General features: G+C 39.6%; 1 protein-coding gene across 1 annotated transcript; it reads right to left on the bottom strand.

Annotated features, from left to right (window-relative positions):
• Window positions 1–8,289: 8,289 nt before the first annotated feature.
• On the bottom strand, window positions 8,290–24,185 carry alpi.1 (alkaline phosphatase, intestinal, tandem duplicate 1). Its single transcript, XM_041791827.1, has 11 exons — window positions 24,092–24,185; window positions 23,424–23,549; window positions 18,072–18,187; window positions 17,500–17,674; window positions 14,816–14,988; window positions 14,215–14,349; window positions 14,048–14,123; window positions 12,336–12,470; window positions 11,887–12,078; window positions 11,517–11,633; window positions 8,290–8,564 (listed from the first exon to the last, which is right to left on the bottom strand). The coding sequence occupies exons 1-11, from the start codon at window positions 24,183–24,185 to the stop codon at window positions 8,290–8,292; spliced, it is 1,614 nt and encodes a 537-aa protein (XP_041647761.1).
• Between the last annotated feature and the right edge of the window lie 382 nt (window positions 24,186–24,567).

Here is a 24,567-nt window from a genome sequence, read left to right on the forward strand (position 1 = left end):
GTGAAGGAGCAAAGGGCACATGAAGGAGCCTTTCAACGTGAGCCACAGGTTATATACAACACACACACGCACGGGGACACACGCACATGCATGTACTCATGCAGGACAAAGTCAATTTATTGGTGAAACAAACATGTCTTGATTACTTTTATGGGTATCTTTTATGGTTCTTGATTACTTATGTTTGAGTGTGGGAATTGACGTGTCAGGTTATCAGGCTGGCTATATATCTTTGAATTAGTGCATTATTCCAACAGTGTGGTGTGAATAAAATTGATTATCAGAAGGTGCATAGGGCTGACAAAGTTAGGTGAAACTGAATTTCTGTTTTTTCCCCCACCTCTAACTGCCTTATTCCTGGGGGTGCTAATCGTAAGATAGAGTTATGGGTGGAGTTTCCGGTAGCGTTTGTAGGAAAAAAACAGTTTCTCTCAGTGGCTACCTTTGTGGCTATCCACTAAAGGCAGCTGTTATCAAAGAAACACTTTAAAAGTTAAATTTTCTGAAGTGTTTTTAGAGATTTGATACCCATTGCTCCACTTGCAGGTGCACTAATAACCAGACAAGCCAGCCAATCAGTGGAGATGAGTCTACATCATGCCAGAACGTTTCAAAATTCACGTTTCCTTAAGAGCTTGCAAAGTGCAGTTAACATTTCTCCCCTGTCCCACACCAACATCTCTTACATCGTAACTAACCAAGGTAACCTGACAAAATTCACACACTATTTAGGTGAGCAGTTGTGCTAAATGCTGAGAAAAGATATGTTTTTATAAGATTTGATTAAATTGAAAGTTTGAGTGAAAAATTGAGGCACCTTCTTGATTATATGCCTTTTTAGGATAAGTGGCAAAGTGTCTATTGTATGACTTTAGAAGAGTGCATTAGATGTTGCCACAGGTTTAACATTCAGTGATCCAGTGATAAATTTAATGCATTTGTAGAAAATGTCAAGGTAGAAATAATTAAATCTGTGTCATTTTGGTCAGTTTTATAGCCTTCAACAGTGTTATTATTCTTACATGGCATATGTATACCATTTCATGTATTTTAACGTAAGCAATATTACTGCTAAAATTAATATAGTAATTAAATATTCATGATTTTTGGGGGGGTTTTCTGACGGAATTATAAGGAACAACCACTATTATTATACAGCTTCTTAAAACCTCCAAGACAGTCTGACTGCATACTGTACTTCTCTGACAGACACTCTCATTGACCGTTCATCTGAGATGCCGTCTCTTTCAGAACAGAAATAAAACGTCTGAAAAAGAATCAGATTAAACTTCCAATTAGGGTTAGGGTTAAGGTAAGGGTTGGCATACCTAAACTCAAAGTTTAAAAGCTGATCTGCAAAACCTAATTACCAAATGAAGTCTACAGTCTGCTTACAGGAAAAAGCACGTCCTCCATGACAACATTCCAACACAGCAAGCGTAGCTTATTTAGCTTACATAGCTATGTAGGTTAAGCTAAGCTCACTAAACAGCTATGGTTTGGTAAATTCGCCACTTAGTTGAGTTAGCGACATTTGCTAAAGCTCACATTGTTAATGCTGACTTAGCTACATAGGTTCAAGCAGTGGTTTTGATTACGTAGTAGTTGGCCATTTCCACAGCATCAAAAAAGGACATTTTGCAGCATTTTGTGAAGCAAGAATAATGGCAACAATTGCTCTTGTGTTTGTCTGTGATAGAATGTCTATCACTGGCCCCCTTTCCTTTGGTACCAATGTCCACATCACATTGGCAAAGAGTACAATGAGAATGTAAGTCATCTTTGCAGCTCAGAGCAATAAATGAGTTTCTTTGACCATTCCAGATTGAATAAGGACTGTCTTTTTGGCATGCCAACATTCTGTTAACCGGACGACATGACATACTTAGCTAGCACTTTGGGGCTTGTTTACGTTTTCAACCGGTGATTTCAGATAATCATTTGACACCGCTTTCAGCCAGTCATATTTTTTGGCCAATCTTTCGTTAGACCAAAAGTACAGCGTTGGAGAATATACTGCGTTACACTCAGGTGCGACTCCAAAAGGAGGACAAATAAGCATCTGGGTTGAAGCTGCGCCAAGATGCCGGACAGTGTATTCAAATTCAGGACTGTTGGGCCTAATGCCAGGCACATGGCCACCTATGCTAATGTAAGTGTGTTAGCTTAAGCTAAAGCTAATGAAGCTAAAGCAAGCCACGGTGGGCTGCCGCCTAAATGGATCTTTGCACAATTTAATCCCAGATTAGACATCTGAGCTTTTGTTGTTTGGTTATTTCATAAATCTTACTGCCAGACTTTGCTGAATTTGTTTTTTTCTTCTTTTTTTTTTTAAGTATGGCATTTCCTTTCTGAGATATATTGAGTCTGAGATGAATGGTTTGTGAGAGTGGCTGTCAGAGATGTACAGTCTTCAGCCAGACCTCTCTCCTACCCCGTCATGTCTTGACCCTGAAATTTGCCGTTTATGAAACTAAGATTAAAAACAAAAGGTAAATATTTGATTCTTCTGTGACAGTTGGACAAGGCTTTAGGTAAGTATCCATAATAAAATTTATGAAAGCTTTAACTAAGCTTGTTTTAAGTTTGACAGTGGTGAGCCAAGTTAGCTGACTTTTTTGCATACTGTACATTTATTTAAAATCACTGTAGACCATTAGCCATCAGCTAACAGCATAGCAACGAACTAAAAACCCAAGTGTAGTGATTTAAAGTACACCAGGTCATATTTCCTTAACAAATCACGGCTGACCTTATGATTATGTAAATACTGATACAGGAGATAATAAATTAAGTAGTGATGCAAGATAAGTATTTTTTTGAACGATACCGATAATTTCCTAATCTTGATGGCCGATAACTGATAATAACTGATCTTTTTTTTTCAGTACATTTAACAAAAGAAGTTTATTTGATTATTTATGCACATTGGGGGAAAGAAGGGGTTAATATGTAGTGAGCAAAGATATTTAGCCTATAACTAATTCTAACTAATATCATTTGTGTTTTTCAAAAAACAAAGAACTATTCTGACTTTTTATTTGTTATTATAGTTAACGTTTTGTTTTAGTTAAACATTTGTGTACAAAGTACAACATAAACAAACAACTTATATATGTTTTCCAGCTTTCCCTTGAAATGAATTTAAGTATCTTGACAAATGGTAAAATTTGACATTTCAATAAATTAAACAAGAATTCAGCTGACTTATGTCAAATCAGACATAAAACCAAATGATAACAGGCTGCCAGGCTTAACAAACGGAGATGCTTGGGGGTCTGTTTTTTTTTTTTTTTTTTCCTTTTTGCTGCTTAAGTCAGAATTAAAGAAAACTGATGTTTTACATAAAGATTAAAATTATGCACTGACATAAGTAATATCAGAAAAAGGTTAAAAATGTGGTCTATGGCTGAACTTCTGTTCCTAATGTCGATCAGACTGAATGAAACCACATCAAACATAGCAGTTGAAATTTTCGGTGGATCGGGAGACTGTCAGACTGATTTTGTTATTATAATGTTGCACCTTTTGCTCTGGCAAACTTTCTGCAGTTTCCAATGCCTGCTGAATCAGCAATCTGCCTGGTATTAGCCTTTGGCTTGGTCCTAATGCCTGCAGCTAAGGCTAGCGGCTACTGCCACGTCATTTTAACATCATTTGGAGGGCAAATTCTACAAACGCTGTCGCGTTATCCTCCCCGTAAATACTGAATAACTCCACCGTGTTGTTAGCCTCTTAGCACTGAGGATGCTTCCTCTTCTTCTCTGGTGCTTAACAGTGGGTCTCGTACTGTGGCGCCACCTAATGTTTCAGAATGTGTAGTCTCACGAGAAAAAAAAACCTTTATTACTGGTGGATTTTATCAGTTAATATTTTATTATCGGGACAATAAAAATATGTAAAATATATGCAATGTCGGCCGATAATTTATCAGTACTGATAATTATTGTGCATCCCTAAAATTTAGCTAAATATGCTTGGCTATGTTATCTGAGGCCATTTCTTTATATTTCCCTACCGTCCAGGGATAGTAGAGGGCAGAAGAAAAATCATATCCTGGCTGGAGTTTAACAGTTGACATTCACACATTTTAATCTCTGAATTGCTCTAATAATCAGGATAAGCATCTCATTACTGTGTAAAACTCCATTTCAATAGTCAGAGACAGAAGGCCCAGTGTTATTGTCTAAGACAGAAGTCCAGCCCATAATTCACACATAGTTTCTTCAAAGGTGCAAGAACAATGTGGATAACTTATTTTTCTATCTTTTGTTTCTCTTTGATTCTGATTATTTTCTTTTTCTGGTCCACAAACTCATTTGTCATGTATTGCATTGTCATGCACTCGGTTATCACAATTTCAAACTGTTAAACAAAACATAAACACGTACGTAAATCACTTATTTTACATCTTTTCTAATGTGTTTTCATTTTAGTGTCTGTTAGTTCAGCGGAGGTTTATGCACAGCTGATGTAAGACACCCAGCAGCTACCTCAGTCATTATTGTCTTACAGCCACCATAAAGCATTTAATGACAGTGATGATTGCTCTGCTTTATGATACCATGCATACATCATGTGTAGCTAAAAATATCTCTCCCTTCACACCTAAGTCCACACGGTTTTCTTACTGAGCAGCCATTATATGAACTGTGGAAATATTAATTGACCTATGTGTCTGTCTGTGTGTGCAGGTGGGCCAGACTGAACATCTGTGTGAGGCTTTTACAGCTGTGTGGGTAAAAATCACTGACGGCCCTGTGGCTCACACAAACCATTACAAGGTCATGGTGTTACGTTGGAATCAGCATCTGGACTTTTACTGAAAATATGTAAAATCAGCAAGTCTTCTTAAAAGAGACTGGGAACAGACAAATAAAGAGTTATCATGAATCCTCAGCAAATTAAATCCAATATATCACAGAGGAATGACAAAGCATTTGACTTCTGTTACAATTATAGAATGAAAGAATTTGTAAAGCAGGTCAGTTTCTTTGAAATTCCTGATGACTGGAAATGTTTTCTGATATGAAATTGTAACAAGGATGAATCTTTAAGCTGGGTTACTGAAATATTAAGGGGGGAAGGAGCAAAAATGTTTGGTGTCCCTACAGGGACAAGGTGTGCAACACCAACCTGACATAAAAACAGCTTTTTGATATTTTTACAAAATGTAAAATAAGTCAGCCCTGTGCTTTAAAATCTGATGGTCTGTTCAGAATGTGTGATCAATCAATGGCCCTCATTTATCAATGTGGTGTGTAAACCAGCTGAGATTTAGGTGTGGAGAAAATTCTTATGACAAGGTCCATGTGGGATTAATGAACAGTGTAGCTGGCCAATCACAGTGTACGAATGAGCAGGTGTTGATAAATGTGGCCGCTGAAAACAATCAGCATCTAAGTAACATTCCTCAATATAATCACGGTTCGGCTGGCCTCACTGGCTACGAGTTTACAAACATTTTGTCAAATTCACGAGGGGCCAATCAGGGCGACAAGACAGAATAAGGTTCTACACAGGTGCAACTACAGAAGAATCATTAGCTAAACAGGCAAACTCTGCCGTGCTGCATAAACAGTTGAGCATCAAGTGGAAAAAATGTATGCTGAGACCACAGAGCAAGAATGTCTTCTCTTCCAAGAAAAGCTTATGGCTCTTTGCTCATCTTTAAATAAAGAAATGTGCCATATTTCTGATAAAAATGCCGCTTTTACTGCTAATCCCTTCAGCAGGAGCAGTTATTATGTATACCATCATACAGTAGAACTCAACCTCCCAAGTAATGGTTGCAAGCCCATGCTGCAGCAGCAGGTCAGGAGAAGTAAGAAAACATTTATGTCTTGTAAAGCTTTTGGTGTTGCTCTATTCTTTCTATCTGATTTCAATGTGTAAATTATGCTAATGTGGCTACCTTGGAGCTAATCACTCCACCAACAGCCTTACTAACTCACACCACCTTACAGTGTGGTTCTTTGCTCTTTAATTCATGAAGCAATGTGGTGCAATTCTAATGATACTGAAGCTACATCCAAGCTAATTGCTATACACTGGGCACAGCCACTGCTACTGGCTTTCAGTACTAAACCCCGCCTGTAGCTTCCACCTCATTCTCCTCAAATTACACTGATTGGTCCAAACTGTGTTCAGTGCAACACAAATGGCGAGGATTGGAGCGTTTCAAGATGGATTTGCCTGATGACAGACTGGCAAATCCATCTGCTCTGCAGGGAGTGGAAGGATCAGCTGCTTGATACGGGAATGGCAGCTGTGCTTTTATGAGCAACTGGAGCATTTTCCCAGGCCTGATCAGGCCCCGCATACTGGGTGCTCAGATATGCTCCAATACCTTACCTGTCTGATATGTTAGGTGATTTTATGACTGTTAAAAGACTCAAAATAAAGCCACAAAGTGCGTAAAGTTGCAGTCATGTTGTCCTTGTATTTCTCCATTGCGCTGACAGCAAGTGTCTTGTAAACAGTGTATATTTTACAATGAGATGATGATGTATCCTTGTTCATGCCTGTATGGCTTACAGCAATGTGAGAGAAGGTCAGTGGGGTAGTGGTGAGGGGGGCATATGTGCTAAAGCATGGTTTGGGGCAGCTGGCCCTAGTGCCCTAAGATCTAAGATGGGCATACGACAGTCATGGCAGAATGTCAGCTTATGCTGTGCATCTGAATTGCTTATGACGCACAACCATCACACACAATTTATATGCTCACACTGTACAGTCCAACCTGCCCAACCTGAGTGCCCACACTGTACGAGTGAGGTCAGTGTGGACTGTGACAGAAATCCACAGTTTCTTTTTTAAAAAAGTCTTACACACTAAGGGTGAACTGTTTCCAGTCATATCCTCTCCCTGTCTCCCTCTTCAGCTATCTCTCTCTCTATCCCACACACACACCAACAGCATCACATCCGTGTCAGCTGCAGGTTCGCGGTATAGGAATATTTCCTGTTCGTGTATTTCCTTTATCATAGTGGGGGTGCATCAGAAAGTCATTCCAGCTGTTTTCATGGTAATGTAGGACGTGGTCTGACAGTTAACAAAAGAAAAATTATCCCTAAGTTGTTTACTTTGCTTGTGTTTCTGCTCTCACTGTGAAGTTTCTGGAGTCGTATGACCAAAATATCAAATATTCCAAATGACGCCCAACCTGACTGAAAGTCAACCCAACTTCAAAGTGAGTAGTGCGACTCAAAATTCGTGGCTGAATTGCACAGTGTATACTCGGCTTTAGGAAACTAAAAATGTGAATGTACACCTCCCACGTTAGCCTGCATGGCCTGAATTTGTATCACAACCTTTAATTATTGCATAACTGGATAACTCCCTTGAATCAAATTCTTGAATTGATTAAAGGGCCAAGGCTAAATGCTTGGCTTTTATTTCATGTGCCTAGCCCAACCAACAATAACATTACAGATAGACACAGTTTTTAACAGATGTTCTATTTGGAAGAGAATAGAAAAAGTTTATTTGAATCCTGAAAATTTGCAAACATGGTATAAAAATACATTTAGAATATTTGTTCCTGAAATACATTCATGTATAAACCACAGAGATTAAAGAGAACACGTTTACTGTTTGAAAACAAATAAAAATACAAATTTGGAAAAAAAAAAAAATGTATAAACTCCTGAAAGAGGTACAGCATCTATATTATTTCCTGTAAGGTCTGTTGGTGCCTCAGCTTGCATGGCCCGCTCAGGTGTCTTTTACCAACATTCAGTTACAATTGTGTATGTAAACAGTTGTTTGTCCTGTCAGTACTGTACAACTTGTTTCATTTCAAGTTATTCTGGATAAAATAGCAGACTAATGTTTAATGATTAAACAACAGCCCTTAGCAAAGTTTAATAGCTCTGAGTGTCAAAAAAAGAAATAAGAAGATGAACGAATCTACCTAATAAAATGAGTTAGTGCAAGTTTGTAGTCATGTTGCATGTTTCAAACTCTATAACTGCCACTGGCTCCATAATGGTTCAGCTGAAAGCATTTTTTAAAAGGCCTATGTGTGGGTGAGATCACGTTTGCATATTCGCCTATGTTCTAGCAAGCAGTATTGGCCTGTTTGATCATTTGGGAGCCACATACACTGCCAAATACACTTTATGTTTAAGATGTAAGTGTTAATTTATCTGCTACATATGTTACATATGTAAATCCCAGCATCAAGTGTGTCTGTGAATACAGTGAGGGAGTGTGTGTGTTAGGTGTCTGTATTGCTGCGTGCATATAATGTTTTTGTAAAAGGATGTTCATGTGTTTTTCTTGGGGTCATCTGAGGAGCCAGAGGAGTCCCAGCAGGCCCAACAGGAGGCTAGAAGATTTGTTCACACATCCATTGTTGGTGTGGGAATGAGGGTGAGGAGGGCAGTTCGTGTAGGGTTCTAAACAGGCAGCATACGCCATGACGTGTGCTACATAGTTCTGCTCTTTGACCCCATGGAACAGGTGAGCCATCGGGCCTTTCGCGTAGATGGCCACGTCCTCCCCGCCATGCGTCTCAGCATCCAGTGGGACTGCTGCCTGCTGCATGTACTCCTCATCATCTGGAGGCAATAAGCAGAGAGCAGGGAGTCATTAGATCAAAAATGTTAGGGAAATGTTGGCTTGTGTCTTGCATCTGGGGCACTTCACTTAGCTCGTTAATTCTAGGGCGAACCTTTGCAGGTACCACAGGTAACCACTCTTCCTCTATCTCCACTTTTACCTATGGTGTACCACAAGCTTCTGTTTTAGGTCAGATTTTATTTTGTATTCATATGCTGACCCTTGGCAAAATTATCCAGCGCCACAAAGTCTCCTTTCACTGCTATACAGATGACACACCAATTTATCTGCTCCTGAGACCTATAGACCCTGCAGCCAAGCTGTTCTCAGAGACTGTCTAAATGATATCAACTACTGAATAGTTTAGAATTTTCTTCAACTCAACTCAACTCAACTCAACTCAAAATCTTAAATAATATTTCTTAACACTCAAGACTCCACCCACCTCATGAAATCCTACCTTGGTACCCTCTCAGAAAACAGACCCACAGCCAGAAATCTTAGAGTGGTATTTGATCCAGACCTCACCTTCACAACCCATATCTGTAAAGTTGTCCAGTCATGCTTTTTCCATATCCAAACCATTGCCTAAATAAAAACAATACCCAGTCAGACCTTGAATAAATAATCCATGCCCTCATCTTCTAAAGACTTGACCACTGTACCTCTCTCCTCTCTGGTATCAATAAAAAAAATCCCTCTTTTGCTTACAGCTTGTTCAAAATACAGCAGCTACACTTTGGATTGGTTTCAACTGATGACATCCCATCAACCCAGTTTTAGCTTCGCTAGATTGGCTCCCTATAAGTCTTAGAATTGATTTAAAGATTTTACTTATAACTTTTAGAACCATTTTGCTCCAAGCTACTTAACAGAACTTTTGACCCTCCATGAGCCAGTCCTGCAGCCTCAGATCCTCCAGCAGGGGCAGGTCATTCCAAAGTCGAGACTTTAAACTTAAGGTGCCCCTTGACTTTGGAATAACCCTCCCAAGGAGATAAGGCATGCTTAAATCCCCTCTTAAAACTAATATTTATAGACTTGCTTTTATGTCATTTCATCTCATGTCTTTTACTGTTTCTTCCCTCTTTTGGTCAGTTTACTCTCTTTTAAATGTTCTACTTCTTTCTGCAGTTTTATCTGCAAACTTCTTTGACTGCTATTCTCTGCTCAGTATTTTATGCTTGGTTTGATTTTTATTGTTTCTATGTCTTTACTACTCCTATTTAATTTTAGAGCTTTAACCCAGTCCCTTCACTTGTATTCGTACCTCTTTTTGCTTTTAACTCCCCTTTTACCTGATTATTATTATTATTGTTGCTATTATTATCTTACAATTTCTAGCATCCTCAATTTTGCATTCTGATGTATTAATCTTTACACATTTTAATTGTTTTCATTCTATTCCTACAGTTCTGATTTCTACTCTACTGTGTCTCTTTCTAATATTTTAAATGCCCTAAAATCTCTGGCTCTTGGGTCTAGTTTATATGTAGTTGGGTTCCTGCATTGCCTGGACTCATCAAGGTTATTCTGGGTTTTTTTCTGGGCCTTTATTTTTATCCTGGAGTTCTTTTCTGTGTTTTTACAATGTTTTTCTTAGTTAATATGTCCACATCTATTTTTACAAGTCCTAGACAAATGAAGTTATTCTTATAATTATTATTATTGTATTATCAGTTACAACCCATATTCCATATGAGTTGGGACACTTTAGTTTTAATTGAGATAGCATAGAAATAATATATCACATGTTGAAACTGATAAATGTAATTGTTTTTGGAAAATAATATGCCCAATTTGAATTTCATGCCAATCAAATGTTTCAAAAAAGTTGGGACAATGGCAACAAAAAGTCAGTAGATTGAAAAAGAACTCTTTCTACCTTTTTGCTATTCTTAACAAGAATGACGTTTAGATCAACTTCATTCTGTATACTTTATCGAAGCATTATAGACGTCACTGGTAGCCTGCAGTCCTATGTCAACATCTCAAGGCATATTTTCTTAAAAGAAATGGGATAGCCTACCTTACCTACTTTGAAATTATATGCCTTTTAGCATTTAACACATCGTTCATTAGATTACTCTGGTTTACCTTTGTATTCAGTTCAAATATCACCCACAACAGAGAGAATGTCAGGATGACATTCTTCTCATGGTTGTTTCTGTGGCATTTGTGTTCTGCATAAAATGGTGTTTTGCAAATCTTCTATAATTTAAGTAATGAAACTTGATTGCAACATTTCCAAACATTAAACATAATTTGAGTTTGTTTTGATTGAACAACTGTATTTACTGCTTCACTTTTCTCAAGTGAAGGGTACTGAGTGATTACATGCCATTTATCCTCCCCAAAACAAGCATACAATCCAAGAAAACAAGAAGATTGCAGCCTTTGCAGCACTCACGATCGTGTCTTTGTAGTTTTGTGGATTTATTGTTGCAAAAATCTCTTGCAGTCCTTCATTCTCGTTGTCTCCACGTGGACTCACGAAGTCTTAGAAATGAATACCTCACTTGTAATTGCATGTTTACTTAAGGTGACAGATGAGTCGTGCCGAGACACAGCCACTGTTTCCAAAAACATCAAGTGACGCCAGTCCACTCAAAAAGAAAAAATGGGGGGTTTAAAAGGTAACTCATCCTTGAAGAGAGAGATTTCCACCTTTAAGTATACACTCTCATGCAATGACTAAAGCGAATGGTGCAGAACAAGAGGGGGCGGGACTGGATAACTGCTGTTAACTGTTCCGCAAAGAAGTAGAAATAGCTTTTTTGAGCACAGTTACACGTACTCAGCACAATGAATTCCATAAACATCATGTTTCATCTTTGCTTTCTAGTGAAAAGCACAGGCATGAGTCAGCCGAAACCACATCACTTCACACTGTCTGAACATACATCAGGACAGACAAGCGGCACATCTGAAACACATTAGTTTGTGCTTACAGTAATCCACCATTGTGATGTTCCCTCTGGTTCCATTTATGTGCACATAACCAGGGCCGTTTGCATAGAGGATGCTGGTGAAAGGCATTCTGTCATCGGCTTTCTTTGGTGCCAGACCTGTTTGACAAGTAATGGAAAAGAGGGACAGTAATAATATGTTGGACACCATATAATTTAATACAGAGGCAACATGAGCACACAGTCATATATTTCATGAGACAAATTGAAATGTCAAACTTTTAAAAAGTCAGTTACATTACTAAAAAGGTTTTTTTTTTTTTTTGCATCACCTATATATGATTTTTTTTTTTTTTTTTTTTTTACGGGGGGTAGATTGTATGCATTCAAGTATTTGTGCCTTAAAACTTACCAAAGATGGGATTCCCTCTTGGTGTATTACCACCAAAGGTGAAGACATGAGAGTGGTCTGCAGTCACCACAGTGAGCGTCTCAGACTCCCTGGTCAGCTGTGCAGCTCTCTGAATGGCTCGGTCAAACATCACAGCCTCAGTCAGTGCTAGTTTAGCGATGCCGTCATGGTGGCCATGATCAATTCTCCCTCGTGAAAGAGACATGCACAAAATAAAAGAATAAGACTTTGGACGTAACCTTTTACAACTCCACACAACTCACTATGTTCTTCTATACATTTGCTTTACCTTACATTCTACAGATGGTCTGTCTAAAAAAGTCTTACAAACAAGAACAAACCATGAATGAAATGTAATCTGTATTAAGCCATGAGGTTTAAATGAAAATTTTTTTACATGATACCAATAAGGACATGTTTTATCAGAAGTCTATTGATATGGCACTCATCTTCCACAAACAGGAAGTATCCCTTAGGATTCTTGCTTAGGATTCGAATGGCCTTCTCCGTCATCTCCACTATAGAGGGGTCTCGTGTGCTGTTACGGAAAACCTCGAACCTCATGTCCTTTGGCTCAAACAGACCTGGAACCACCAAGAAACATAAATTGTTTTAAAAGGGCTGTAGAATTTAAATTTAATTTAATTTTACTCAGCGATATGGCTGTTCAGACACATTTCTGCTCTTCCTATGCCAGTAAGGAAAGCCTGAGACAGGGAGAGAAGCAGCAAAAACCCAGAGCAAGGATGACATTGGTTAAGTGCGGGGCAGAATTAAGGAAGAGCTGGGGTGGAGGAGGGTTGCAAGAGCGGCAGAGTGTAGCCAGATAGAGCAGTTTTAATGAGGCAGCCTGAGTGCGATTAGCCAATAGAGTGCTTAGAGCAAATCAGCTAGCCATCAGCTGATAAGGGCTTGTGTGAGTCTCGATTTCACATTGGACACCAGAAGATTTTGATCTTTGATCTGTCTTTGTTTCTGTTGTGACATCCAAATGGTAGGGTCAGACCAACAACAACCATGGCATATAGTCATAGTCACTTAAAACACCTTTATTCTCCATTCTGACACTTGGTTTAAGCTTTGGCACCTCATCTTGACCATCTCTTCCTTCCTAAATGCACTGGTTGGTGCCATGATGACATGGCTGACTAGACATTTGTGTTAATGAGTAGGTATACCAATTAAAGTAATTGTTGAGTTTAGTAAGACGATGGATCTGCCCGTTTCAGTGTTTCTCACTGGCGAATCCATTTTGCAAATCTCCCATCTGAACCATTTGGGCCTGGTTAGAAAGTGACAGGACCAATCAGCAACGTGGGGTGGTATTTTCGGGCGCCGTTGAGTCGTGACGTAAGCAAGCAGCAAGAAGCCGGTGCAGTTATGGAGGAAGACATTAGTGTGGATGCTGCTAAAGCGCCAGTTTTATGAGAACTTGACGACATCTCTTCATTAAAGGAAGAACGAAGAACGGCACTGAGTTGTTATCTATTCAAAAATATAAAAGTCCAGTACTGACATGTCTATAATGGCCATGGTTCCCGTTATGCTGTTCTATATGGGGTTTATTCCTCGGTAGCAGCGCACATGCACCTCGGTAGCGGCTACGATGTCACATGCTCTGATTGGCCTGTAAAGATGTGACAGACAAAACGTTCATCTAATCACCCACCGAGTTCTTTTTCAAAGGTTCTGCCCTTTGCCAAATGCTGGCTATCAGAGGTTTTCCCTATGGATGTGTAAAACAAATCCATCTGGTGTCTCAGGTTAAAAAATCCAATACTCCGGATAATAACAATTCTTTATCAGTATCACTGTCATCATCACAGGGAGGAACCACCGTTTGGTTTTTATTGCTGCAGTTTATGGTGATAATAGCAGCTTACTGTGAGTTTCCAGCGTATCATTCTGACTACTTGACATGCCTGTAAATATGCACGCTGACCTTACAGGAATCCCCCTATTTTGTTTCATAACTGTGATAAAGCGTTTATCTTTCAGTCTGTTATCTGTGTCCTATTATGAGTCATTGCATGTTGTAATTTTCTACCAGTCTTCATGTTATGTTACTGTTTAAGTGTGTGCTTCTGTGCTGTAAATGTGTATTTTGTGCATTACAGTAGTTTGTTATCAACATGTAAGCTGTAAACACATCTATACCCACCCATGAGCCGATCAGTAGTCTTAACATTTATTTCGTCAAACTCTTTCCTGTGCCAAACATAGTGAGACTTCTTTTTCTGTAATACAGAGCAGAAAACAGATTAATCTCATGTGACTCATATTTTGGATTACATGCAAATATCCAACAGATGTGTAAAGTAATCTTACTGGTTTAGCTTTAAGCCAAACGTCAATTAGGTTCCTCTTGTCCTTGCGGTCCCCCTTGCGAGAGTTGGAGGTGGGGTACTCAGGGTCTGGGGTGCCTTTAGGTGTCATGTACATCCTTCCTCCTCCTAAAATTACCTAAGAGGTTACACCAGATAGAAACGTTAAACTTAGAGTACATTAAATGGCCCACAAAAGCCAGTTTTATAAATTGTCATAATAATACATTACTAAAGCTCTCACAGAATGGCTCATTCTACAGCCTTAATTATAGATCTTTAAATTTTATGAATTAATCATGGTCAATAACAAATGAGTTGTGACATCTTGAAACACTTTCAATGGATCAAAGTCATCATGCACTCAATGCACTTTACAACTAAAATGTTTCATAATCATAAACCTGGATTATTCTCAGTAGTATACTGTAAGCTTAATCGCTTCTTATCTAAACAATCATATTTACTATGACTGTAGATAAGCATTATATAGCATTATCATATATTTTATTATGCAAGGAGCCATCTAGGATTCTACAGTGACCTCTTTGAACTTGGTCTGATATTCTTTTATGTTGTTGCCAACAGTAATTTTTCTTACATACATCAATATCAAAGTTGGTGACCAGCTGTGTTGCGATGTCCACACAGCCTTGTCTGCGAGCGCTGGATGGGAGATCTGCATCACTGTACCAGCTGCGGCTGACGGAGTGGGCGTATGCAGCGGCTGGAGAGGCATGCTGGACACGGGTGGTGGTTATCACACCAACCGATTTACCTAAACAATGCAGAGACACAGCCACACCAGAAGATAAACCGTTAGTGCAATCACAATAGTTTCAATACAAAAGAAACAACTTTATGCTGTTTTGTCCTTCTTGACAAAGCAATGAAGCCTCATAGTGGAAGACGTGGAGGGCAAGAGTGTAGCTTATAGCCCTTTGGAAAAAGTTTATCACCATGGAAACAAGTTCATTTATAGATGCTTTATGTTGGATTCTTGGCAAGCCGTGTGTTTTTTCCAGCCTGATTGCCAAGAATTATTTTCAAAAGGCCAATAACTTTGACTAACGCTGCTTTTTGTCTCCAACTTTTAAAGTTTTACTTTAACAATGAACAAACCCTCCTATAAATATATGATAAAACTTTGTGGGATCATTAAAAAGTCTGATTGTGCCTATGGTACCCTTTCATGCTGTGGGCTTACATTAAGCAAAAAGCATAAATGTGCAAAATAAGACAAAGCAAATGCATGCCAGCCATCTAGCTGTGGATAATATTTCTATAGGAGCACTGACATAGCGTGGGTCCCAGAGTCAAAAACATTAATATATATATGGACAAAAGTATTTGGACACCTGCCAGTAAACCAATAGGTAATGTAATGGCATTGTAAACAAATACATGTACTTTAAAATTGCCCCCCCTCTAGTGCAGCTATAAGACATTGTCCAAAATTTCTTGGTATTGTGACTCTTTGTGTTTACTTTTTGATTATTTTCCATAGTGATTGGGGTGTTGTCATGTTTTGCATTTTCTGTGTAGTTTTGGAGGATGTTCGTGTGTTGTTTTTTTTTTTTTTTTTGTGTCACGCTGGTGGGAGTGGTTAAGAGGCACTGGGGCCCTGCACCTACACAGCTGCAGGTCATTTGAAGTAATCAGTACCTTATTATATGCTTTAGGCTGAAGCAGAGCAAGTGCCAGAGTGTGCCTCCACCAGAGGGGCTTAAACTCTAGCCCTGTCTTCAAAGAGTTTTACGACTTTTATGAACATTTATGTATGGAACTAACCTTGTTTTCTTGTTTTAACTTAACTTGTTTTCCTTTTTCTCCAGTGCCTCCAGTCTACTTCCAGTACCTCTTTCACCTCACCAGCCTGCTTCTTCAGTGAAACAAATGAACCTCCATTTAACCCCTATGTGCTACAATAAAACTACATGTTTTCCAAAAATCTACATCTGTGTCTCACTCCTGGGTCCAGTCTCAAGTTAAAACATCACAGGTGTATGTTGAAGCATTGAGAACGCCCTTCACTGAAGAAAAGAGGCCTAGTCCAAATCTGAAAAACAGCCCCATTCCATTGTCCCTCCTCCACCAAACTTCACAGTTGGCACAATGCAATGAGGTAGGTAACGTTCACCCGGCATCCGCCAAACCCAGACTTTCCCATCTGACTGCAAAATGGAGAAGTATGTGTCCAGCGTTGGTGTGCTTTACACCACTCCATCCAACACTTCGCATTGGACTCAGCGATGTGAGGCTTACATTGAGCTGCTTGGCCCCATTCCATGAAGCTCCCACCACACAGTTTTTGTGCTTAGATTTCTGCCAGTGGAAGCAAGGAACTCTTCAGCTATGGAATCAGACATGCACTTTTGCTGTCGTTGAGCCTGCTTTGCGATTTTATGTGGTCTTACGCTTGATGGCTGAGTTGCTGTTGCTCCTAAACTCTTCCACTTTCTAATAGTATCACGTACAGTTGACTGTGGAATATCTAGCAGGGATGAACCTTCACAAACTTTCTTATTGCAAAGGTGGCATCCATCCCAGTACCATGCTTGAAGTCACTGAGCTCTCCAGAACGACACATTTTGTATCATATATGTACGTTGCAAATAGACACAGCATGGCTAGGCGCTTGATTCTATACACCTGTGGCAATGGGTGTAATTGAAACACACCCGTTGCCCCTTTTGTGCATCACAGATACTTTTGTCCATATAGTATGCATTTATACTGTAGTGTGTTTCTGACTGTAAACTCCCCTCTTCTTAAAATGATATAAGCCTTTAGTTTTTAAATCAATGTGGCATGTGGGCCCATTGGACAAGGGCAGTGATATCAGTTTATATAGCCACACTAAGTCCTTCAGCCTTTTTCTTTGTCCATTATAACTCAAACAGAGGCAAGACCAGGAAGTTAATATCAATCGGGGGCTAGTGCTAATGCTAAAAGATCCATTGTGCATGCATAGGTAATGTTAAATGGCATCTTCCATTTCCTAAGCCTATCCATTTCTGGGGGTGGGCCTGGTACTGTGTGCACTTTATGTAGATGAGCACAAACAAACAATGGTGAACACTGGCCAGTGAGCGTGATCTCTTATTAAGACCTGTTCTGGACATTGGACTGTAACTGTTGAACTGAAGCAGTGCTTATCACATGATTGTTTTATTCCTCACACAGGGCTCAATATATTCCCATTTGATATCTAGAGATAAGAACTCAAGCCAGCTAAACTTTCCATCACACATTACGCCCACACCTTGAAGTAATTTAGTGTCCTTACCTTGTGCTTTAGCACGTCGTAGCACTGAATAAACCTCGTTTCCAAAGGTGGTGTTACACTCATAGGCTACCGCTTTAGCGCTTAGCCCAACTGTCTTAGCATTAGCTTTCACCCCACAGTGGTAGGCTGTGGCTGTGCTAGCACTGTCTGCTACCTGTTTATCCACGCTGTAGGTCTGTGAAGAAGAGAATAGAAACAAATGTAAAGACAGGAGGGGAAATAAACACATTTATCCATCTTTTAAGTTACATTAAATCTGTTTACAATGCCCCAACTATGTGAGCATTTTAGTTCAGTGTTTATTTTAGCTAAATCCCTTTAACTCTTTTCATGCAGTGGTTTCAGTTGTTGAGCTGGAGAAGGAGGATATGTGGCAAGATAAAACATGTTAAGAACCAGACCAATATAAACACATGCACAGGCCTAAGTGAGGGATAACAAACCCAAGGGTACAAGTATGTGGTTACTCTCATTGTCAGACATGCACGCAATAAACTACTAAAGCAGTGGGCTGGGGTGTTTTTGCAAATGACTGATGAACTTTGGGTCACCAGTGTTATATATGCAGTCACCTTTGACAGGGCCACGTAAGGGAAGGTATCCATGGCCAGCATGGTCTCCTCCCCGGACCTACCCTCCATCTGACCTCTCAGGATTCGTGCTGCTGACACCGTGGACACGCCCATCCCTGGAAGACAATGATTGACAGGTGAAGGTTCACTGAAATCATCTGACAAGATATTTGTAGCTTCTTTAGCTCTGACTGTCAATTGATGTATTGAATGCCATATTAAAATGACAAAAATATTTAATGTAAAATAAGTTACTGCATAAATTTTCCCCCCTTTTAAGTGACCGACCCAATTCAACAGAGGTCCAGCCAAGTGATGCTAATAAAATAGGGATAAACTGAATGCAGTGAATTTATCTCAAGTGATTGTAGTATAAAGACTCCTGTGGTAATAAGTATTCCTGGCTACCATTACACCATGAAGACAAAAGAACACTCCAAGCAACTCAGAGAAAAGGCTATTGAAAAGTATAAGTCAGCAGATTGATAAAAACAAAAGTTCAGTTAAATCCATCATCAAGAAATGGTGGGATAGGGCAGATGTGTGAATCTACCAGGACACCTATGACTACTCTGAAGGTGTTACAAGCTTCAGCAGCTGAGATGAGAGACACTGGATATGACAACTGTTGCCTGGGTTCTTTATAAGTCAGTGCTTTATGGGAGAGTAAAAAGGAGAAAGCCACTGTTGAAGGAAACTCATATTAAATCTCAACTAGCTACACCTTGCCAAAAGGCATGTGAGAGACTCCATGGTCAAGTGGAAGAAAGTTTTTTGGTCTGCTGAGCCCAAAATGGTGCTTTTTGGCCATCAGACAAGACTCAAGGCGAACACTTCACATCAGCACAATCACACAGCTGTGAAGCACAGAGGGTGACAGCATCATGCTGCACCTGCTTAGCATTTGTGCTCATCAACTTCCGATTCAAAGTTCAAGCACAAAATGCCTTTGTCTGGCTGACAGTACAGTACTAAGAAATTAGCAAGCAGCTAATCAGCTGAATGTCAGTGAAAATAGAGACAAACTTTCTCAGTGCATTTCATACTTTGTTTACTTTTATCTTAAATCCAACAAATGCTATACCACTATGGTAACATTCAAAGGCAAACATGCAGCCTCTGTTATGCTTAGAATTTAATGCTGCTCAACTGAAAGGTCAAAGCCCAGCACAGAGACAGTGGGGCATGCACAGAATGCCCAGTCCAGTCTAATCTGTTTGATGTGTATGCAAGCATAGTGAAATCCCCAAGCAATATGCGTGTTAGTCCGATTTTAAGAAATTCAATTTAGTACGATTATAGCCACACTAACATATCTGCATGCATTCTAAAAGTCTAGTTTAATTGGACTAACACAAATGATTCAACGTTGTCAACTTGAAAGTAAATGTGCCAACTGATTTAGAAGTATAATTACTTACTGGATGTCTGAGCATTATGGGAAGGTTTATGTTTTCTAATTTCTCCAAGCCACTTCAAGCATCCTCAGTTGAGGTTGAAAACATTTTTAAAAGCTAGCCCAGAAATATGAAAAGGTTTGTTTGAAAGGCTTTGACTGTTAATGCCAAACTCGGGGGATAAAAATGACTCAGTAATTCTCAGAGCAAACAAGGGCAAATAAAGCCAAGGCCATTAACATCAACCTAATCCCAGAATGGATAGGACATTTACATCATGTTGTTCCTTCTTCAAACAAAATAATGGAGCAGATCAACAGTGACTCTACTGGGCAATAGTTCAGACCATTATTGGATGAAATGAAATAAACATTAAGATATGCCATGTCTCTTGTCAAATGTTACATAAAACATACTGTATAAACCCCTTTGATCACCTCCATTAGCTAGTATTGGATTTCACCTCTGACTTTGTTAACCATACTTTATGGTGTCATGTCATTGTGAGGCACCCAACTCTCATCACAGCCATAAAACTCAGAGGGCAGGGCACCACTGGAGAGATGCTCATAGGGAATTCAGCCCGACCACCCACGAGTGTGACCCAATATGCCTGATTTAAAGCAGATATTCTAGTAGTTGACAAGGAAAACACTGTAAGCCTATGTGCTTTTAAACAACTCCACATATGAAAACTACTCTGATGCCTAACCAGCTGTAAATAAACCACACGTTACAGTTAATATGACCGTTTCTCGAACCAAATCCAATCCAGATGGAAGCTTTAGTCATTTGGAACGAGTTGTCCCTGGATGCCACAATACACTGTTACAGTAAAAGGCATTTAGCTTGTCAGGAGAAGAGCCGTCACTAAGGCCAGAAAATGTTACAATATGCCAAAAAAGCAGTGGTTGAGAACGGTGACAGATAATGTGGAATAACAAACTAACATGCAATCTTTTTAAGGAAGATAATTGCACTCATTATTTACTTCCAGCTGAATGTCACACGTTAATTTAGCTTTGCAACACTGATCCCTTCTTTGGAAGAAAAATCCACACCACAATCCCAATTCATGGACTCCAAAAATGCCGCTATGAAAGTTCAAGTTGTCACACATCAGATAAAATGAGGCTGTGACCTCATGGTACAGTTCATAAGACAAAACACAGAAAAAATGTACAAAATTGCAACATGTAGACACAAGGAACTGTAAAGTCAGGTGATAATCTGATTTTTTTTAGATAAAGCATTGAAGTGTAGACTCTTAAAAGAAACTGAATTCTGTGGATAATTAGTTTATTGATTGACTGACTACTGGTTTTCCTTGCGGTGGAAAAAGATATATTAATTCCTCCCTTTTATGGTTTTAAAACTCCTTTAAAGAATTTTCTGTTTGTGTTGATTTTACCCCAATCTCTTTGGTTTCTTAGAAAAGTTCCCACCCCAACCAGAGTCAAAAAAATTTCCAGCATAAAAAAAAATCAATCTGATATCACACAATGAAAGGGTTTTACTTTTCCTTCCTTGGCTGTGTCCGGATGCCTGATTAGTATAATCTTCCCAGGACTTTAGGTCGTGGTGGAAACATAGACAACAGCAGCCACAGGAACCATCAGTTCCTCGAAGAGAAGTTCCTTGAACTAAATAGTAACTGGCACTGTTGGTCAAAAAGCACCTACACATATCACTTTCTGTAAATTCTAACACACAAAAATGTGCGGGGGGGGGGGGACTTTTGACTCGAACCCAGCGGTAGCATTACCAAGATAGTCTGGCTGCAGATCATAGATCTCAGATGACCCCCTTGCAGACCACTACTATGGAACGCTGCCTCTGTCAGGATAGAAATACATACTGAAACTTTCAAAATAAAATCAGATTAAACTTAATGCAAGGTAAGGGTTAATATAAGGTTTAGGATACCAAAAGGTAAAAGACGAGAACCCGTTTTGCAAACCCTAAACAATGCATTTGATAAAGCAGATTGAACAGTCTGCTTACAGGAAAAAAGCTTGTCTTCCATTAAAACCCTCTAACACAGCTAATGTAGCTAATAGCTTATAAAGGCATGTTAGCTACGTTAGCTCTGTAGGTAACATAACTACATAGCTAACATGGCAAAAGATGATAAAGTTACATTGTCTATGTTATATTATGTTACATTTGCTAAAGCTAGACCTGTTTTATAAGTAGTTACGTGTACTGTGGCTCGCTTTAGCTTCTTTAGCTTAGCTACACTGGCTAATATAAAATGTTAACTACATAGCTTTAGCATAGCTATATTAGCTTATGGTGAGCTTACATAGCAGAAGCAAGCCACTGTTTTCATAACGTCTTCTAAAATGGGTCTATTCATATTCTTTTATCCCAGATTAAAACATCTGACCCATTTTTCTGTTTTATTTAGGAAATGTTGCCTGTCTGTAATATTTGCAATGTCATTTTAATTAATGTAATGGCCAGACTTTGTTTTTAAATAAAGTTGAATTTAGAAAAAAAAATCTAAAACAGGAACTGCCTTGTACTGGTAAATTACATCATTTTTGACAGACTTAGTATCTCACAGCATCTAAGGCATGAGTCCTGCAGCCAGACCCCTACCAGGACACACAAAACACAAGATGATAAAGCCAATTTTAGGCCTAATCCCCTCCTTCTGACCAAAGTAGGCAAAGGCCCAACTATCAGATGGTTCTGAAGATGATCTTGCCCGGTTTTCCTGTAGCATGTGTTGCGTTAAGAGTGATAAACCTCACCGATATGCTCACAAGACAATTCAGGTTGCACCAGCTTGAAATTGGAAATATTAATTCGATATTTAGTATCAGAAGTTTTGTTGTGTGGAGGGAATAGACTGCTAAGCATGCGCTCTGTGGATTGCCTAGTAGTAAAAGTAGCCAATCAGGAATCAACATGATGAAAGAAGACAGTCATGTAAGATACCATTATGGAACAAACAAGGAGAGGGGTTGGACTGAAATTGTATCTGCAATGGATAGCTAACAGCCACATATAGCTTGTTTAAAGTTGTGTTTGACTGCACAAGACTTTGAGTTTTGCGAACACTGGCTGCTTCTGATTGAATCTTTTAGTGTGCAGTGTGCCTGCCTTTGTTGGTGATCTCACTGGACACCACACTGGAAAAACAAATATGAGGGCCCAATGTTAAATAGTTAGATAAACAAGTTTTCACAGCTGATTTGAGTTAAGGTGCCCAACTCAATACTTTATGTTGCCACTTATATGACACAACATGCATAGCTGAAAATGTTGAGTTGGCTTGAAATTTTACATTAAAAACAATGCGTATAAGTTGGCTCAACTTTTATCTATAAGTTCACTTGGTATATATGCTACATGGTTTAAGAAACTCAGTATAATGTGTTGGGTTGGGTTTTTAAAGCACACTATAAAACAAAACTGTTGAATCTGTCATTATTTGTTATAAAGTGAGGGTTCTCTTACAACTTCAAAAGTGAATTAAGGTTGTTTTTAAATGATGTGTCTGCCAGGCTCAAGTCTTATTGAAATATCATAATTTCAGTCAGTTTTATTTTCATCTAAAAATTCCACACAGGAGCTTTAAAATCCCACTGTTTCAGCCTTCCTATATCAGTAATCACTCATAAATGTCTAAAGTCCATCTAAGCAAAACCAATCAAACTATACAAAGGACATCAAGGTTTATTCAGTTTCTTGGACTCCAACAAATCTAGACACCTAATGTTCTCCCACAAACACAGTCTGCCTTTTCAAGTCTGTTTTCCTAAAACCACTTTGAGCTGAGCAAACACTCTAACTGAACACACTTGAGCATTGTCTTGCAGTATATAATTACCTCTGTTTGTCATCAGGCTATGAATAGTAATTTTTTCCTGCTCAAACTTCAACCACAGCCGAGTCAGCTGTGAATGTACGGTTTAACAGATTCCCCTCTGTTGGCGTGACCTACCGTCACCGAGGAACAGAATGATGTTCTTGGCCTGGTGATCCCGGGGGCGGAGCTTCAGCGCAGCATCCAGCGTTGCTCTGGCCTGAGCATCCCAGTAGGATGGTTCCCTCTCCAGCTCGTACAGTTCTGCTCAGTGCAGACACGAAAAAGGTAGAGAGTGAGAAGGGTGGAAATGGGCAGAACTTGGAGATTTCACAGCTCTAGAACCAGGTATGTGTTTTTGCTGGTGGAGATGCTTCTAGTGAAGTCAAGCTTGTCTTTAAAAGCTTCTCCTGACACTTTGAATTACTTGGCCTGGGGTTGGACGAGAAAGGAAGTTTCGCAAGAGGTGTCAAATGAAAGAAAAGCAAAAAGGACACTTGGGTTCTGTCCGTTCTTGCCCCCAAGAGGTTCCCAGTAAACGAGGATGAGAAGGAAAATTCCTCCAGCCACAAAACAAGGGAAAGACAAACAGTCCATCCATTTGTACAAACAGGTAGACAGGTAAAAATATACTTGTGCACACTTTTGTGTATCTAGCTGTTACACCTACACACCTGCTTCAGTGCTCAAACACTCACCCTTTCAGCAGGTTTAGGTTACCTGCCTGAGGCGTCCATTTTTCTGACCACAAAATGCCACAAATATCCCAACAGCAGACGGCAATAATAGCTCTGTCATCTCCTCACCTTGGCTTTCCAAAGCGGCCCGGCCAACAGCCAACAGTAAGGGGCCAAGAAGGATGAGCAGGAGACTGGGGGCCCTGCAGTGTGGCAACTGCATCTCTAATCCAAGCAGAGGTAGAGCACAGCAAAACCAACAGGCGGAGGCACCGGCGCTCACAGTACGTGTGGCTGCTGAGACCTCCGGCCCTGCCTTTTTAAAGCCCCACTGGGTGTGTAGCGAGGAAGGGCCAACACCAGCTCATAGGCTCAGAGCCACAAAGGAGGGAAGAGAGAGTGTGAGAGAAAGAGGAAGAGCCAGGGGAGAGAGCAAGAGAGAGAGAGAGAGAGAGAGACACTGGGACCACACAAGAGCACTGAAGCATGGCAGCCCCTCTACTCACTTTGATTCCTAAAAAAGGCACCGCCCCCGTTTTATTGTTTAAAAAGGTTGCTTTAATTTAGGTCTTCCTCTTTTCCCTGGTTCTCCCACTCTGAAGTGT

This window comes from Cheilinus undulatus, linkage group 7, assembly GCF_018320785.1.
Source record: "Cheilinus undulatus linkage group 7, ASM1832078v1, whole genome shotgun sequence".
Classification (NCBI taxonomy): domain Eukaryota; kingdom Metazoa; phylum Chordata; class Actinopteri; order Labriformes; family Labridae; genus Cheilinus; species Cheilinus undulatus.

Excerpts from the sequence above, each read along its gene's own strand:
- alpi.1 (XM_041791827.1), bottom strand. The coding sequence starts at position 24,185 with ATGCAGTTGCCACACTGCAGGGCCCCCAGTCTCCTGCTCATCCTTCTT. Across the intron at positions 23,550-24,091 it reads GGCCGCTTTGGAAAGCCAAG|AACTGTACGAGCTGGAGAGG; the intron begins GTGAGGAGATGA and ends TGCACTGAGCAG. Across the intron at positions 17,675-18,071 it reads CTTACGTGGCCCTGTCAAAG|ACCTACAGCGTGGATAAACA; the intron begins GTGACTGCATAT and ends TCTTCTTCACAG.